Source organism: Vulpes vulpes, chromosome 15, assembly GCF_048418805.1.
Source record: "Vulpes vulpes isolate BD-2025 chromosome 15, VulVul3, whole genome shotgun sequence".
Lineage (NCBI taxonomy): Eukaryota > Metazoa > Chordata > Mammalia > Carnivora > Canidae > Vulpes > Vulpes vulpes.
The window spans coordinates 49441500-49458580 of NC_132794.1; the positions used below are offsets into that span (position 1 = coordinate 49441500).

General features: G+C 54.8%; 2 protein-coding genes across 8 annotated transcripts in view; one reads left to right on the forward strand and one right to left on the reverse strand.

The window, feature by feature from the left end:
* STARD9 (StAR related lipid transfer domain containing 9) overlaps positions 1 to 904 on the forward strand; it is a 135155-nt gene extending 134251 nt beyond the window's left edge. For all 4 annotated transcript variants that reach the window (XM_025998558.2, XM_072740622.1, XM_072740621.1 and 1 more), the window contains one exon: positions 247 to 904. In XM_025998558.2, coding sequence (XP_025854343.2) covers positions 247 to 348 — 102 coding nt within the window. In that variant the 3' untranslated portion in view covers positions 349 to 904. The remainder of the gene's footprint in view (positions 1 to 246) is intronic.
* Positions 905 to 3554: 2650 nt separating this feature from the next.
* CDAN1 (codanin 1) lies at positions 3555 to 15866 on the reverse strand. 4 transcript variants are annotated; one of them, XR_011997649.1, is made up of 28 exons: positions 15747 to 15866; positions 14976 to 15466; positions 14630 to 14833; positions 14263 to 14432; positions 14019 to 14132; positions 13858 to 13936; positions 13327 to 13447; positions 13059 to 13168; positions 12510 to 12599; positions 11782 to 11857; positions 11106 to 11311; positions 10692 to 10812; positions 10409 to 10555; positions 10142 to 10308; positions 9759 to 9846; positions 9424 to 9513; positions 9191 to 9245; positions 8837 to 8973; positions 8651 to 8754; positions 8082 to 8240; positions 7631 to 7694; positions 7362 to 7440; positions 7103 to 7204; positions 5824 to 5931; positions 5630 to 5693; positions 5292 to 5473; positions 4967 to 5074; positions 3555 to 4325 (listed from the first exon to the last, which is right to left on the reverse strand). XR_011997649.1 is itself a non-coding variant. In XM_072740628.1 (28 exons), the coding sequence occupies exons 1-28, from the start codon at positions 15834 to 15836 to the stop codon at positions 4200 to 4202; spliced, it is 3699 nt and encodes a 1232-aa protein (XP_072596729.1). In that variant the 5' UTR covers positions 15837 to 15866; the 3' UTR covers positions 3555 to 4199. The 4 variants fall into 4 exon arrangements, 2 of the variants coding, with proteins under 2 accessions (XP_072596729.1, XP_072596728.1); XR_011997648.1 differs by having other exon boundaries at positions 14630 to 14836; XM_072740628.1 differs by having other exon boundaries at positions 7056 to 7204.
* Positions 15867 to 17081: the final 1215 nt, after the last annotated feature.

Sequence of the window (17081 nt, forward strand, 5' to 3'; positions counted from 1 at the left end):
CCTGGCCCAATCTGTTTCCTCTCCACTCCCGGCTCCCCAAAGTCACCTTTCGTCAGCAGGAGGCGAATCCCATGCCTAGATCTGAACAGCAGAGCCCAGAGGCCTGTAAACTCTGGGACCACAGGCAGTCAGAGGCGCTTTTCCCATCATGACAGCCTGAATGGCTCCTAGAGTCCAACATGTGCCCTGGCTTGTCCTCCCACGTCCATTCACACCTTTAACTCTTCCCTCTCTGCTTAATTTCAGGTAGAACTTGGTGCACCAGGCTTCCCTCCTCAGCTCCTAAGCTCCTTCATCAAACAGCAGCCGCTGGTCATAGCCAGACTGGCTTCCTTCCTTGGTTGTTAGCATCGCACCGTCCAGATGGTGCTGCAGAGACGCAGGCGGCTCTCATGCACCAGTGACACGCAGGTGCTCTCATGCACCAGTGACACTCAGGTGGCTCTCATCACTCTGTGCCAAGAGGCAAGGAGAGGCAAGGCTACCAGCTGTGGCTAACCAGGCAGACAGCACTCAGACCTGAGTTGCCAGCAAAGCCCCATTAGTACTTGGGTGACAGCTGGCACCTCTGCAGAGTAAGGGGACCTGAGCTCCTGGCCCTGGCTTGCCAGAGTGAATGATACTCACCTCAGCATTTTGGATTTCTCCCCCTTTTTTCCTGTCCCTGGGACTCTGTGGTGGACAAGCTACTTGAAGACCAGGATTGGGTGCAACCAGCAGAACTGGGAGAAGGCAGTACTCTGGCACCCTGCCCTTGGGCAGGGAGGGAAGCAAGCAGCCGCTGGCCAGGACTGTTCAGAATCTGCCTCTAGCTTCCAGCTCCACTGTGGAATGGAGTATTGGAAAATGGCAAACCAGAAAACCGGTTTAAAAAAAAAAAAAAAAAAAGTTACGCAAACCACAATGATTCAGAATCGTTTCTCCTTGGATTTTTACAAAATACTTATTAATTTTTGCTTACCCCCCCCCCTTCCTTTCCCTCACAGGAGAGGACATTTGGGTCTTTGCCTCATTCAGGAGTATTGAGCAATGTTCAGTCTCAGAACCATTGCTCGAGCTCAGAATGGGAAGACCACTGTAGAAGCAGGTTGGACAGATTTGGGGTCAAGGATGGCTCTTTGAGGAGGGGGAGGGGAGGGCAGCCAAATGTTGGCTGCTGACAGGGCAAGAGAAATCTCAAAGAGCTGAAAAGTTGCTTTTTGAAGACTGGAGAAAAGATATTAGAACTCCTGGAGGGGGTAAGTGATTTGTTAGAAGGAAACAGTTCCATCCCTTACCTCCCTCAGACTCAGAGCCTTGGTGCCAGCCTTCAGTGGTCTCTTGAGCATCCATGCTGCTGTGGTAGGATGTGCTATTCTAAGATGGGTTAGGGAATAGGCTCGGTTTCCTGGTACCTCAGCCTGGCTGACCTTGAGCTTTGAGTATTCTGTATGGTTATGTGGACATGGTAGGGGTGGGAGAGAGTCTCCGTTTCCATTCTGGTGCCCACAGTCTTTGGTGGAGGAAGGTGACCATATAGGAATTAAAAAGATGTGGTGAAAAGGTCAGTTTCTGTATGGTACAGCACAGAGATTTGTTTCTTTAGAAGTGTTTGCAGGGTTTGTTTTTTCTTTTTTTCTTTTACCTCAGATTGAAAGCTTTTTAAATTGCTTTGAAACGTTATCTTTCTGGTTAATTTTTTTGGGTATATTTAACACCCTATTTATTTACTTTCATCTCTTCATATAAATCTCTTAAAAGACTATTGATTGAAAAAGTCAGAACATTTGCAAATTAAAAGTCCATGGTGTCCTTTCATTTAGTGAAGACTACTGTTATCATTTGAGCTCAGAATTTAGCCTGGAGATGATGGCAACAACTGCTCATGGGGCAGTTTCAAGCTATACGGTTCACACAAATATAAATTCTTCTCTGGAGCTCAGCACAACTTTGTGAACAGCAACCCGATCAGTGCCCAACTGTAGCCAGCTGTATGTAGTCCAGGTGTGAACATGAGAGGATACTGGATCAGTCACTGCCACACAGCAGTGACCACAACCCCCCAGAAGGAAGCTCTCTTAACAGGTGAGCACCTCTGGGCTTCTGAGGCAGAGCTGGCAATGGGATTCTGAACATACGGGTCATCCAGAGGCGACCTCTTTCTGTGAGAGCTGCCCACCTGGTCTGAGTCGACAATCTAAGGAGTATTAACTGAGACTGATTTTGTATTCAAGATGGTCTAGGGACCCAGCTCTAAATGATCATGATGCAAAGTCAAATTTTGGTTTTGATAGATGGTTCTCAGACTTTGTTAGAATCACCTGGAGAACTTGTTACATCCCAGTTTCTGACGGAGTAGGTCTGAAGAGGGGCTAACATATTTGAATTCATATTTGTGTTTTTAAGTCCTAGGTGATCCTGAGGCTGCTGGTTGGGGACCACACTTTGAAAACCACTGTTTAAGACAATTAGTGGAAAGCAGACATATAGAAAGGGACCTGATTCATTCACTACTTCATTAGCTACCTGTGATTCCCAAGTTTATTTTACTGGCTGGAGAGCGGACCTTTCAGGTTCACGTAGGCCCAGGGTTAAGTTTCCTGAATGGGGCTGGGCCTACGCTGAACCCAGTGTCCATGGGGCTTTGGGCTTGCCTCCTGGGCGGTGCTTGCGCTCAGCCACACCTAGTGTGTGCAGAAAGATAAAACCCTTCTGAAAACTCTGGGTTCCTAGGCATTCAGAACTTCCTGAACTTGCTATAATATAAAATGGATTTAAAGGACAAAGATAAAGGTCTTTGAAAATGAAGATTATAGAAGGAAGTTTCAGCTGCAAAAACCTATGAAAGGAGCAACATTGGGAGGAGAAAGGGAAGAAGCCTGAACAAGGTGGTAATTGAGGGATCTTTCTGTGCTGCTGGCCACCAGTAAGGATTTCCCACTGGCTTTTCTAAGGTGACACAGCAGGCCCCCTTGGCCTGGAGAACCTTACACTTCCTTGGGTTGGCCTCTTTGACAGCTGTGCGCTTTTCCCTCAGGAAATACACATGGATGCGCAGGCAGTTTTGCAAGACACAGGAGGGTTTTCTGAGTACCAGCTCCTTCCTCTAACATCCTGAACCTCTCTGTATACACTGCTAATGTAGAAAAACCACCAATTATAGGAGTGAACTTCATGCATATTATTACCAAGGTAGTGCTTTTTAGTCAAAATCAATGGCTGGATCATTTAGAGACACAGACTTCTGAGCCAAATCAAACAAGCCCAGCCCTAACGAAACAAGCATAACAAGGGCTGCCCTGTCATCTAGTCTGAGTAGCTGTCATCTAGTCTGCTCAGCTGAGTAGCTGTAGAGTAGAAACTCTGCATATTAACCTAAACCTTGAAGTGAGTTGTACAGAAGTTGCTACTATTGGCAAGGAGTTAATAGGGCCTCAGGTCTCACCTGCTGGAACATTGAGGCATTGCGAAGTGGCCAGGCCCTCAGTGCAGCTCTGCCCCGTCGATGCCCACCTGAGACTGCGCCTGCTTAAAGGGAACAATCAGGTGAAAAGAACTAGACAGGAAGCCCTCGATAAAGAAAAGAGTTTATTTTAAAAAGCTCTAATGTTCTGCCCTGTGCTTGGCCCCTGGATGGGGCAGTTGAGAGTTAGTACCTGTACAGGGCTGAAGGCAGAGAAGGTGCAGGGTAAAAGCTGGGTTTCTGGCAGGTCAGCCCCATCTCACGTATTGTGCATTTTTAAGGAGATGGCAGGCAGTCCAGCTCCTGGTGGTAAGAAAAGGTCGACTCCCAAGATTCATGTTTTAACTTTACTCACATGTTAAGCAGAAGTCATTGGCCTCTGTCATGATTTCTAAACCACAAAAGTTTTAAGGAACGCTGGGGTAGCAGCAAATGGGGTTGAATCCTATGTCATCAAGCCCACACATGTCATTTAATAATCCAAATAATGCCAATTCTTCTCCAGGACTGGAGTCTCTAGGCTGTTCCATCATAATCCTGAATCCAGTGAACCCTCCTCCTTCCTCTAGGACTCGGGTGGTGAGCCTGCAGTCGGTGGGATGCGAGGCAGCCACACTTCCGACTAGACTCAGCTACTCCCACCTCAGCAAGAGTCAGCAGTGAGCACTGCGGAGGGGGGGCGCAGGGCCTCCTCCTGAGGCGTCATCAGCTGGGATTCCAGGGTTCTGGTCACTCAAGGCACGGCCACTCCCCAGCTCTAGCTCTGGGCCAGCACAGTTCCTCGGTTGGTTTGCACCAGCTCACAAGCTCTTAGCTGGGGTTCTGGCATGGGAGGCTCAGCTAGAAAGAGGTTGAACAGTGTTGCTAATTCTTCAGAGAAGTCCTGGAACAAGCAGAAAGACGACAACACGGACTCATAATTCTTGATGGTGCATCCTTTCTACTAAAAGTCAATCCTTCATCTCAAGCCCTAGCTAACCACTAGGGAGACAACCTGGTTTTGTCCCACCTGCCTTCTGCACTGAAATGAACGTGACACCTTTTGCCATTAGTACTCAGGGATGCTCAAGATCCTGCAGGGAGAGAGAAATCTGACACAAGACTCAACCATGTAGCGAGGACTTCACTACCACCATGTTTCACCTTGACAAACCCTAAGAGGTAGAAATCATTCTGCCCTACATCATAATAACATTAAGTACCAGCAGAGATTAAAATTTAGGTTATTTTGATTTTAAATACTCCTCACCGTGCCATGCTGCTTCCAACTGCCTACCTGCCTTCCCTCTTCCCTTCCTTCCCTGACAGTTTTTTTTTTTCTACAACAGCCACTCAGATGTGAAAAAAAGGCACCCCAGACCAGCCTTGCTATTTCAGGGCGGTCCTGAAGATACTTAGCAAAACACACTGAGCTTTGGGAAGCTCCTAAGAATGCCTGGGCCCCATCACTTGCCTTATTTCAGGATAAAAGAGAGAGATCACACCTGTTCTCCATCTAGGTCTGAGGAGATGAAGTCTCCTTACCTTTGGCCACTGGGCATCCCGGAGGCTGCCCAGGCAGGCCTCTATCTCTGGCCGTCCCATGAGCCCTTTCTCTACCAGCTCCCGGAGCAAGAACAGCAGCAGGTCCCACTGCAACACACAGGGAGGAGGTCGGGGGTCTGGGACTGCACAGTGACCCCAACTGAGCCAAAGGACAGAAAAGGGCTGTGGAGGACAGCTGGAGCCCATGCAGGTGTGTCGCTGAAGATGAGCTGCCAGGAAAGGGAGAATTAAGGGAGCCCGCACACAGCAAGGGGGGTGAGGGTGTTAGGTATGAGAACAGGACTGCAGTGGGGCCCTGGCTCACCTCCCGTGGCCGGGTGTCTGCCAGAAGCCCCACATTCCTTGGGCTCAGCAGCAGCTGCAGTGGGACTGGCACCTGAAAGCCGTCCTTCCACAGGGAGAGCAGCAGGTGCAGGAGCCTCCGGGCCTGCCCTCTCTCTAGCCCGCGTGGCGCCGGGGGCCCGAGGACAGGGATTTGGTCTGCAACTATGGGGAAAGAAGCCAGGTTTTAAGAGCTGGAAGGAGGGTCATTGATCTAGCCCCTGGGAGGAGGAGAACCGAGCTCTGTGTTTCTAATCATGCTTGTACCCAGCCCAGAGGTGTAGGGGATCCGGCCAGAGTGATGTAATGAGGGAGCCATACCAAGGAAGGATGCTAAGTCCACAGAGCACTTGGCCAGATGCTGCTCAGCTGGTGGGCACAGGAACTGTGGGGAAGAGGCAGGGAGACCCTGGGCGTTAGCGCCATCCTTGGCAGCAGCAGCCCTGAACCAATGCGGCACTGGTGAGTAGGCCCCCAGCTGAGGACGCACAGCAGAGCATCCTGCTGCATCTCACCTGGCGACACTGCAGCGTCTGGCCCAGCTGGCCCAGGAGCTGCTCCAGATGGTCCAGAGAGATGCCCTCCTCAGGGTCCCGGGGCCCCACGGCCAAAGATAGCACATCCTGGGGATGGTAGGGGTAGAAGCAGAGTGAGACTTCGTACCTGGCTGGCATTTGGGAGGCCACAGAGGGCGTGGCCCAGGGCAGGGATCAGCCAGTGGAAAGAGGCAGAAGGCACAGGAAGACAGGGCCTCTGGATGAAGTGGCTGGGCCAAGGTGCCTTAGACCTGGGGCTCAGGCGGGACCACATAGCTGGGAGAAGCAACCAAGTGGACAACAGAGGAACAGGTGGAGCAGGTCAGCTGAGGAATGACATTCTGCCTGAGGAGTGCAAGATGTCACTCGTCTTGGGACAAAGCCGAACCTAGCCACTTCTGAGAGTGCCTTCAGGGGAAAGCATTTAGAGGAACCAGCCTGCTATACACACGGTGGATTTTCTCTCTTCGTGCTTCTCTGTTCATCTTCTCCGGAATCTGGTTTCAGCAGAGAAAACCAGGAGCTAATGGCCACTTGGCCTTTTCTTTCTTCTCCCTCTTGGGTACTCTCCATCTTTTTAGTCATTCTTAGCCCCAGTCCTAATATTTAGCCCCACAAATAGCTGAGGCCTTGCAGGCCATGACGTCTCTGCCCCAACTACTCCGTTCTGCTGCCATAGCACAAAAGACGGCCCAAGACCGCTCATAAAGGAAGAAGGGGGCCTGTGTTCCAGTAAAGCTGGATCTGGCCCACGGGCTGTTTGCTGACCCTAAATTTTCCAAATCAAGAGTAATGGTAGTTTATTATTCTCGCCTGTAACTAAAAAATAAGCATCACCTCCCACAGAGGAAAACCTTCTTGAAATCTGATTCCCAACGGCAGCTGACACCCCTTTAGACTTTCCTACCACACCAGACAGCCACCATGACTAGGCTCCCGTCACTGTGTAATGTGTAGCCCCTCCCAAACTTTCCCATCTGCCCTTTTCCCCTTTTGGGTGATCAGGTACCGGAAGTCTGAGAAGAGCAAATAGGAAAACCAACCAGTTCACCTCTGCCCTACGGAACCCCATTCAGTCATGAAGGACACCAGACTAGCTGCACAACACAGAAAGCGGCTACACGAGACAAGGCAGCGGACGCGAGGAAGGAGGGAGACCAGGAAAAGAGCGGGGAGAGGGGAGGGGCGCAGGGAGGAGGGGAGCTGTGTACTTTGATCTCGGAGATGAGGTGGGAGGGGAGGGGAGCGTGGTGCTCACAGGCTCGGGAGCAGCCCCTCCGCTCCCCCCGGGCAGCTGGTTCAGGACCCTGGGCTCGAAGTGTGCGACTCACTGCCGCCTTCACCTCTCTCCTGATCAGTGCTGCAGGTAAAGGGAGAACAGAAAAGGAGTCATGCCAACGCCAAGCCATTTCTGTCACTGTTTCCTGCTGGCTCGCATCCATCTCCCCCAAAGGCCTTGAACTTTGTCAGTCCACTTTTGAAGAACTTGGCCAACCCTCCCCTGGCCCGGACCTTACCTGTGATGTTGGCTGACAACCAAGCACAGGCTTTCTCTGTTGCAAGCCCCACAGCAATGTTCTCTGCGCTGCTGAGAACCTGTGACCCAGAAGAACTGCAGTGTCAGGGGAGGCTTGGGGACCACAGGAACATCCAAGGCTCTCCCAAAGCCAGGACCACCCCCAACGGGTCCACCCACCACCAGCAGCCACACACGCCCACACCATGTGATGCACCTCTCCCACCACTGGACACTAGCTGGCTAGCTCTAGGCCTCCTCCCTACTTACAGCTGCTGGGGTCTCCTCGGGAAGCAGTGCGCGTACGGCTCCAGGGCTCTTCTTCTGACAGAACCTGAAAGGAGACAGAGACAGTCAGTGATGGCTAGAGACTTCAGCCTGGCTCACAGAAGGAAGGACCAAGTGCACACATCACCTGAACCAAGAGGGCTCTGCTTGGGGGTGGGGGGTGGGGAAGAGAAGCACTGTCAACCCGGGGCCCAGCCCTGGTCCCTGACTCGGGATAGGACACCCAACCCCCGACTCTTCCAAATTCAGCTTTGGACTTTGGGTTCTAAAGCCCAAGATACAGAGGAAGCAAAACAGAAAAAGGGGCGGGGGGGGGGGGTTGGAGAGGACATGGAATAAAGGAGAAAAATGTGAGAAAGCCAGAAAAAGAAAAGCTGAGTGGTTGTGGAGGGGTGGGGAGACACAAGGGTCCAAGTAGACCAGCATCTCTTACTCCCGCCCCCGGGTCAATGCCTGGGCCCCGTGGGGGCACAGCTGGGAACACAAGATCTCCAACAGCTGGGCTGGATCTCCCGCATCCTGTCCCTGCATCACCAGCTGCTCTCGAAGAAGCGACTCAGCCTGGTGCACCAGATCTGCCACCAGTGTGGCCCTGCAGCAGGGACGGAGAAAGGCTTCGATGTGGCTGAGGGACTGAATCAGAAAGGGACTGCAAATTCAAGGAAATCTCAGAACTAACTTCAAAAGCCGTTAGCAATTTTAGCCTCCCTGCCACATCCTTCCCCTCAGGCTAACTTCCCTCAGATTGGCAACATGAAGTTAAGATTTAAAAGGGGGAAAATGGGGCAGCCCGGGTGGCTCAGCAGTTTAGGACCCAGGATCGAGTCCCAAATCAGGCTCCCTGCATGGAGTCTGCTTCTCCCTGTGCCTGTGTCTCTGCCAGTCTCTCTCTCTGTCTCTCATGAATAAATAAAATCTTTAAAAATAAAAGGGGGAAAATGTAAGGGAATGAGCCTGGCACCCTCCATGTCTGCCTTCCCAATCCTCTCAACCTGTGCTCACTTAATATGTTTGACACAGTTGGAACCGATTCTCTCTGCCACAAACTCCACAGTCCTGCGCAGGGAAGGCGGCTGGTTGTGGAAAAAGGCTTGGGCCAGCTGTGCCTGTAGAGAGGCGAGAACAGGGCATGAAGAGTTTCCTTTCTCTTCCCCATCGGGCACCCCCTGCCTCTCGCAGGCCCCTTACCTGCAGCCCCTGGGTGGTGTGGGGAGGCTGGGCTCCGAGGCCAGTGGTGGTGGTGGTGGGAGTGATCTTCCTCACAAAGCCCCCACTCCGCCCACTGCTGCCTGACACCCATGATGCGAGCAGTTTCCGGAGCTCTCCTGCATCAAGGAAGCCCAAATGCTTGGTTCTAGAGCCACCCATACCCTCCCAGGCATCTTGGACTTGAAGTAATTGTGGAGTAAAGAGGCTGAGGCACCCGGGGAAGGCCTGAGAACAACATATGAGTGTACTAGGCCCATGGGATGCTGTGGGGTACTCCTAGAGGGACAGGCCAAGGGTCAAGGACCTGGAGTGGGGGAGGATCAGCATCCTCACCAATGTAGGGGCAGCAGGTATAGAGCAGGTGCTGGTCCACCACAGGCATGCCATCCTGGCGGAAAGAACAGAGCAGAGTTAGGTAGGCAGGCTTCTCTCTTCCTTCCCACTGTGCCAGAAATGGGACAGTCCAGGAAGCGGGTTACTTGAGAGTTCATTCTCTAGAACTCGCAGACTGTCTGCCTCCTTTATTCCTGCCACTCCCAGGGCTCTGGCCAGGCCCCAACACTTACCAACCCATGCTCTGAAGGTACTGTATCCACCTCAAAGGCATCCAACTGACCTTCTTCCAGAAAGAACAGGTCCTCAGGGACTGTGGGAATCTGACAAAAGATCAGGGCAGTGCAAACTCCAGTCATCACTATAGAGTTTCAATACACACACACCTTGTGGTTCCAGGTGTAAAGCAACCTCCCTCCAAAACCATGGTGAGCCTCATATCCCCCTCTGAACCTCCATCTTCTGGCCCCGACCACATTCAGACTCATTCTCTTACTTCTTACTCCCCAGTTCCAGCCACAGTGGCTGCCTCCCTTCCCCAGTCTAGATCTTCTCTCACTCTACCAACCTGGAAAAGCCAGCCCAGGACAGCAAGCAGCAGCAATTTGTTCAGGAAACACATCTCCCCTTCACTTTCCTTTGACAAGACCAAACTCCTGAAAAGTAAATTTGTGCAAAGAAAGATATGGAATGAAGTAAAAGAAAGCTATCACTGAGAAGGTAAGTCTCCAAAGCAGACCAAAAGGGGATGGACGTCGGGCAGGCAAGCAGGGCTAAGGTGCAAGTAACTCCTCGCTGTCTGCCGTGGGCCCAGTTGTGCATCTCCCCAGGGTTCGGGCACGGCTATGGGATTGCATAGGAAGCACAGGCCCCTGGACTGTCTTCACTGGCAGCAGCCTCGGCAGCGCTCTCCCGGGCCCTGGGTGCCAGCCCTGCCCTGTGTGTGCTCACCGGTGTAGGTGGAGCAGGACCACGAAGATGCTGCGGTAGTAGTCCAGCAGGGGCACGATGTGGTCAGCGAGGGAAAGGAACTCCACCAGCCAGGGCACGGTGAGCACGGCTCGGCGGGCCTGCAGCCCCTGCTGCAGCAGAGCCCGCACGTCTAGGGCCGGGGGCACCTGGCAGGGCAGGGCTTGGTCAGGGGGCCAGGCTGGGGTCGGGGTATGGGCTCCAGCTCTGGGGCCCCTCCCAGCCCTCCTTACCAGAGCCCCCATTCACCTGGCTCCTTAGGGCCAGAATGGAGTCCTGGAGCTCACGGGTGGGGGGCGGCTCGGGCCCCCGGTATGGCAGGAAAGCCACAAAGCCCAAGAACTTGGCCAGAAGCCTCAGGCTGAGCAGCACCACAGCAAATTGCCTCCGTTCACCCTGCAAGGGATCAGGAAAGTAAAAAGTCCTAAGTGTAGGGCTTCTAGAGTAATTCTGAATCTGTTACCAACTTCTTGGAAATAGCACTTCCCTCCTAGGTCAGAACCCCGTACTCTGCCTCACCCTGCCTTCTAACCTGCCAGTCCACGTCTGATTCTCCATCTTCATCGCTGGGCTCAGGCTGGGGCAGGGCAAGGCTGTTGAGCTCCCGGATCTTTAAACTCAGACTGTCCATGAGATGCTGATTAAACTGGAAGCTAGGAAGGGGAGGAAAAAAAAAAAAAGATACTGGCAGAGGCGTAGAAAGAACCAGAGTAGAGGTGCTGCAGACGGAAAAGCACAGTGGGAGGGCCAAGGAGCAATGAGGTACCTACGGGGGTAAAAGAATGAGAAGGGGAATGGAGGCAGGAAGTGTGAGCTGGAAGGAGCCCAACCATCACCCAGTCCCACCCTGTTATATTCCAGGCAAGGAGAGAACTGCTGCCCTTTTGGAAAGACAAAACTCTCCTGGCCCCAGCCCCACTCCCTGCAAGACACATGGGACCTTTACCTGCTGGCGCTCAGGATGAAGTCCCTGAAGAAACCCTGACAGCCTGGGAAGGTGGGGGGTGGGCAGGGTCCCCCGCTGCTCTGAGGGGCCACAAGCCTTTCCTGTAGGCGCCGCAACCGCCCCAGCTTGTCAGCTCCAAGCATATTTAACACATCTGGAGCCTCACCCAAGACAGTGCCCCCAGTGCCACCGGGACTCTGACACATCTGGAGCAGCAGAAAGAGGAGACAAATAAAAAACCACTAAGTTTTTCTAGAAAGAAGGACTAGATGAACATTTATGGAATGCCAACCCTGTATCAGGTGCCACAGGTCTGTTTTCCAAGGTAAGGATTATACCGTTTTACAGGTGAAGCAGCTAAAACTGCAAGGTTAAACATATGCCTAGGGTCACCAGAGCTAGGATCTGAAATCAGGCCTGAGTCCTACACCAGTGCTCTCTCTACTCAAGGGCAAGGAAGGCAGTGCGTGCAGGGTGTGTGGGGAGGCCTAGGGAGGCAGTGGGCGCAGAGCACGTGACAGAGGGCTCTGGCTGCCTGCATTCTGGCCACCCCCCAAAAGCAGAAGTCCTGTTCAAACTCCTGCCCAGGACCTGCCCGGCTGCCCCACTAGCCATTATTCGGCTGCCTTTAATACCTACTGTCCACTGTAGATTAATCTCCTGCTGGAGCTATTACCTGGAGAAGTTGTTTCTGGAAAAGCCGAACGAAATGGCTGTGGCTGCAGGCTGCAGAGAGTTGACCCATCATGGCTCTGAGGCATAAGAGGCAGGAAGAAATGTGAGGGAGTGAAGAAGGGGGCAGAAACCAGAGAGAAAGAGCCAATCCTTGGGCCTTTTAGTCCTTTACTAGGGGCTTGGGCAGACCTCAGCCCAAACTGGCCAGCACAATGACATAGGAATAGGTAAGAGACACCTTCTTCAGCACCAAGATCCCTCAAGATACACTTAACCTGACAAGAAATAATACCACCCCTCTAATCTTTAGTCTACATGGGGCTCCAGGGAGTTTCATGACCTACGTAGGGGGTAGATCACTGGATGGAGGATATTCTCTCTGCATCTCATCTAGCTACGCCAAGTTATCAGAACTACTGAACTAGATGATGGAGAAAAATGGGAGGTTGGAAGGGGTCTAACCAGTGACTTGGGCCAAGTAATCTGGAACTCCAGCAATCTGGAAAAAGGGCTTTGTACTTATGTAAGGTCTGAGTGCAAGGAGCTGGTCAAACAAGTCCCTTTTGAGTAGGGGCAAAGTTGCCAATAACTAGATTCAAGAGCAGAAAAGGTACCATCTGTGGGCTGGAAGTAGGGGAAGAGCCCTCCTCCAATTAGCTACCCGAGCACCACTAAGCTGCTCACCACCAGAAGCAAGAGAGACGAGGTGACCAGTGCGGGAGCACCTACCTGATCCTGCTGCCCAAGCCCTTCTCAAAATCCCAGCCAGGCTCCTCGTGCCGATCTTCCCACTCTCGAAGCACCTCAAAAAACACGTCCCTGACAGACACAAGTACGCCCGATCAACTGAGGCACAGCTGACCTCATTTACTCCCAGGAGTGCCCTCACTAGCTCAGAGGAATGGAGGACAGGGCTATCCCAGCCCCATTCCTTATCCTCTCCAAAGTCCTCTACGTGAAGATGACGCTGCAGAGCCAGGAGCAGCACACCACATGCTTCACATACTCCTGTGCACAGAAAAATCCAGTTCTCTCTTGTTTGAGAACCCCTGACTAAAGTTATACACCTGTGAGAAGGCTGCTAAGGTCGAGATTCAAGTCCACAGGCAGGAAACAGAATGAAGATATGTGACCATTATGATGGTTGGTAGGAAGGGCCCAGTGGTGCTAAACTACCACCTGTTAGTGCCAAGCTCCTAGTTTCTATGAAAACATAAGCTGCCTATCCCAGAGAAAATGCCACCTCGTTCCCTCCCAAAAGTTCCCTTTTCTTATCACCTTTGTTTTTTAAAAGTATGAAAGGCTCGGTCACTGGAGAAGTTGGCACGATTGTCTGTTTCTGGCTGAAAGGAGACAGCTTGAGCAGAGGGTGGCATCGCCAGAGAGACCTAAAATATGGCAGTGACATTAGGGATGGAAACCCTCACAGGTCATACTCAGAAAAGTTCACCCCCGCGTAGCCCAGTGACACTGGAGTGGCATGCCCTGGGGCTGCCTGGATTATGAGGCTGGGAAAGGCCGGGTCCAGGATAGATGAGGTCCCTACCTTGGCAACACTGCCCTCATAGGCAGCCTTGAGGCGGCCCTGCAGAGCCGGTGAGAAGCACAGCAGCCGCTCGTTCTCAGCCAACAGCTTCAAGGTCCCCTTGTCCAGGTAGGAGAGAACCCTACAGGGATACCAGGATGAAGGCACATAGGACTAAGACTGGGACGAGCCACATAAAGGAAGCGGGCACCTGCACACCATAGAACACATTATCTGGAGCATGGAACAGGTATGTAAGGCTAAGCCATGGGCTGAGCGCGTAAGATGCTGGAGGCCAGCGGGGAGGAAAGAGACCAACTAGAGCAGGGAAACATTAGACATAAGCCCATAGGGCAGATGCCAAGACCACAGGGGGCAATTTGATTCTCTCCAGAGTTAAGTTCATGGCCTTGACACAAAATTAGAGGCTACATACAGGAAGAGGCCCAGGGTCCCCGCGCCTGTGTGAAACACAAGCACTAACCCCAAGAGGCCAGAGCAGTGAGTGGGCAATGGGAATAAGGCTTGAATGCTTCAGCTGGGGAAACTCACTGAAATTGATGCTCCAAAACCTGCACAGCAAAGAAAACACAATCATGGACACTCTGGAACAGAGGGCTTTCCAGGGAATCTAGAAGGATAGTTCCAAGTTGTCAGTTAAGAACTATTCTATCTCCAGACCTCATTTCCCAAAAAGAGGCTTGCCCACTGACCTGGTGCTCCTGGAGTTGGTTCGAGGTCACTGTCCTTGGCGGCCACCATCCTCCGAGCAGTAAGGAGTTGAAGGATGAAGAAAAGCTCCAAGAAGAGGTTTGGTACCAAGTTCTCTGGACATAAAAAGAAATCCCAGGGTGTCAGGCACCATTCGGAAACAGGGCTCGGTTCTGCATGCCTTATCGTTTCTCCTACCCCGCAGTTCTGCAAGCATCTCCACTCCAGCCCTTTGCCCTCACCTACCCGCAATGCATGAAGAGTAGATGAGGGCTATCAGCTCCAGGCGCTGGCGGGACGACACTCTGGCAGGGTCAGCGGCTTCAGCTGTGAGGTTTCCTGTCCGGCTGGGGAGGGGAGACCCCGATTCTGAGGTGGGACAGGCGGGAGTAGGTGACTGCTGCAGATGCTTCGAGCTATGGGGACAGAGAGATGTCATGAGCACTTCCCCGGCTTCCCCTCCACGGCCACACTCCGGTTCCTCCAGAGCAGACGTCCCAGACGTCCTGGGAACCAGACCCAGGGCTCCCAGGGGCGAACCGATCTCCGGGAACAGCCCTGCAGATCCCCCAGTGGGAGGAAGCTGCCAACCCGGGGAGTGGCAAGGTCATACCGCTCCTTCCTGAGCATCTCCCGCTCCTCTTGCAGACTTCTGCACCCTGGGGGAAGGCCATGGCCCCAAGGGCTAGTGTCCGGGACTGAGGGTTGGGAACTGGGGACACAGCTGATTGGGGGTGAGGTGAAGCAGGTCTTGGGCTTGGAGAGTGACCGCTCTTCGCTCACCGGAGTTGGGTTGATCCTACGTGAAGGCTTCGTCCTGCTGAGGAGCCACAGGCTTCCCTCAAATTCCTGTCTTCAAACGCGTCCCCCTCCACCACCGCCACGGCGGGGGCCCCGGCAAGGCTCCGCCAGCACCGCCCGCCCCGTGCCGCCCGCTCGCGCCGAGCGCGGCGTCTCACCCTGCTGGGCCGGGGGGGAGCGAGCCCACGGGAGGGAACTCCTCCAGGTTGCTGAGGTTCGGCGGGTCCGAGCGCGCGCGCCCGGGGCTGCCGGGGCTGCCTGAGCTCCTGGGCCTGCGGCCCGCGGCCCAGGGCGGGCTCTCTCCGCCGACCCCCTCCTCCGGGCCCCCGGGGCCGCGGCCCCCACGCTCGCGGCCCGGCGCCGCGCCCCGCCTCCTGCCCCCGCGGCGGGCCGGCGGGGCCTCGGCGGCCGCGGCGCTCGGAGGCTCAGTGGGAGGGAAGAGCTGGCTGCGCGCCCCGCGGCCGCCCCGCGGCGGGCCCCCCGGCCTCCCGGGCAGAGCGGCCGAGGAGCCCGGGGCCTTGGCGGGGGTGGGGGGGCCCTGCGGGAGGACGCGGCTGCTCTGCTCCCTCAGGAAGTTCAGCAGGAACGGCACGAACTCCTTCCGCAGGGGCCGGAGGGAGCTCAGCGCGGCCGCCTCCCCGGGGTCATCCTGAGGGACGAGGACGAGCGGCGCGTCAGCTGGCAGCCGGGCGCCACGAGCCGCGGGGCCGGGGCCGGGGGCGGGGGCGGGGGCGCGCTGAGGCGGGGGCCGGGGGCGCGCTGAGGCGGGGGCCGGGGGCGCGCTGAGGCGGGCGGCGGCCCCCGCTGGGGCGCGCTCGGCCCGGGCTGACAGCGGGCAGGCGCCTGAGGGGAGGGAGGCGGCCGGAGGGCTGGGACCTCCCGCGGGGGGCAGATTCGGGTCAGGCCTGGGGGCGTGCGAGCGCTGTTACCTCCGAACTCTGGGCGCTGCGCGCGATCCACCGCACGGCGGCTGCGACCGACACCTCCTCCCGTAGCAGCGACTCCAAAACGGCCGCCATCCCGGCCTGGGCGCTTGAAGGCGATTGCGCAGGCGCCGGCGCGCCACGGGCGGCCTGGGAGGGGCGGGGCGGGCGCGGAGGAGCGACCGTTGGGCCGCGGGACGAAGAGGCGGGGCGGGGGCGGGGCCGGAGCCGGGCGGGGGCGGGGCCGGAGCCGGGCGGGGGCGGGGCCGGGGCTTCCCTGGCCTGGGGACCGGCTCAGGCCATGGGTCAAGGCCGCTGCTGGGGGGTGGGGGCGGGGGACTCGAGGACACGACCGGCGAGACCGAGGGCCGGGGGGACGGGTGCGCAGTTCTCCGGAGAGAGACACCTGTCTTATCTAATGTGATAAGCACAGTCTTTCCAGAGTTTGTTTTCTAGATTCAGCCAGCACCACCCTAAAGAAGTTAGGATAAAATCAGCCTAATTTCATTTGACCTTGTCTTGCTCGAAGGTTGCGTTTTCCATCCCCTGGCCTATGGGCACCCACCGGTTTTCCAGCAGCCATTGTCAACGGATCCATCATTTGTGTCTAAGAATTTTTTTAAGGTTTATTTATTCATGAGACACAGAGAGAGACAGAGAGGCAGAGGCAGAGGGAGAAGCAGGCTCCATGCAGGGGGCCCGACGTGGGACTCGATCCGGGGTCCCCAGGATCACGCCCTGGGCTGAAGGCGGCGCCACCCCGCGGAGCCCCCGGGGCTGCCCGTGTGTCTAAGGATTCTTGCCGGGGCTATTTTTATCATCTTCAGCTCAGCCCTCCACACATAGGAAGGCCTATCTGTATCTTTACCTTACACAAGGTTATTTCGACTACTTTCCAGTTGAAATGTTAAGAGGCATATTCTTGTGTTAACTAATTTCTCGTTTGGAAACACAAGACAGGCAGCGCTTTGGATGTTGGCACTCACTGAAAGATCCGGACGGGAGGCCAGGCGGAGAAGGACAGATGGCACCGGCTCTCCAGGCCCAACCACACCAGCTGCGGTGAGGCAGCGCCCAGGTGAGTGCCTCCCAAGAGCTCCTCTTAGCACTTGGCAGGTGTTTTTTTGGTTTTGTGTAAGTGTGTGTGTGTGTGAAGATTCTGAGAGAGCCAAGCACAAAAGAGAGTGGGTTAGGGGGAGGAGCAGAGAGAGAGAATCTCAAGCAACTGCACACTCAGCAGGGACCAGGACCCGGGGCTCCATCCCACAACCCTGAGACTGTGACCAGAGGGGAAAAGAAGAGTCTGATGCTTAACCTGCTTAATGGACCCAGCCACTTAGG

What these genes read in the sequence shown, in the direction of transcription:
- CDAN1 (XM_072740627.1), bottom strand. Translation starts at nt 15,836, where the DNA reads ATGGCGGCCGTTTTGGAGTCGCTGCTACGGGAGGAGGTGTCGGTCGCA. An exon ending in TTCTGGCCCTAAGGAGCCAG is followed by an intron (nt 10,309 to 10,408) that starts GTGAATGGGGGC and finishes CTGCCCTGCCAG; the next exon opens with GTGCCCCCGGCCCTAGACGT. An exon ending in CCGAGGAGACCCCAGCAGCT is followed by an intron (nt 7,441 to 7,630) that starts GTAAGTAGGGAG and finishes TCTGGGTCACAG; the next exon opens with GTTCTCAGCAGCGCAGAGAA.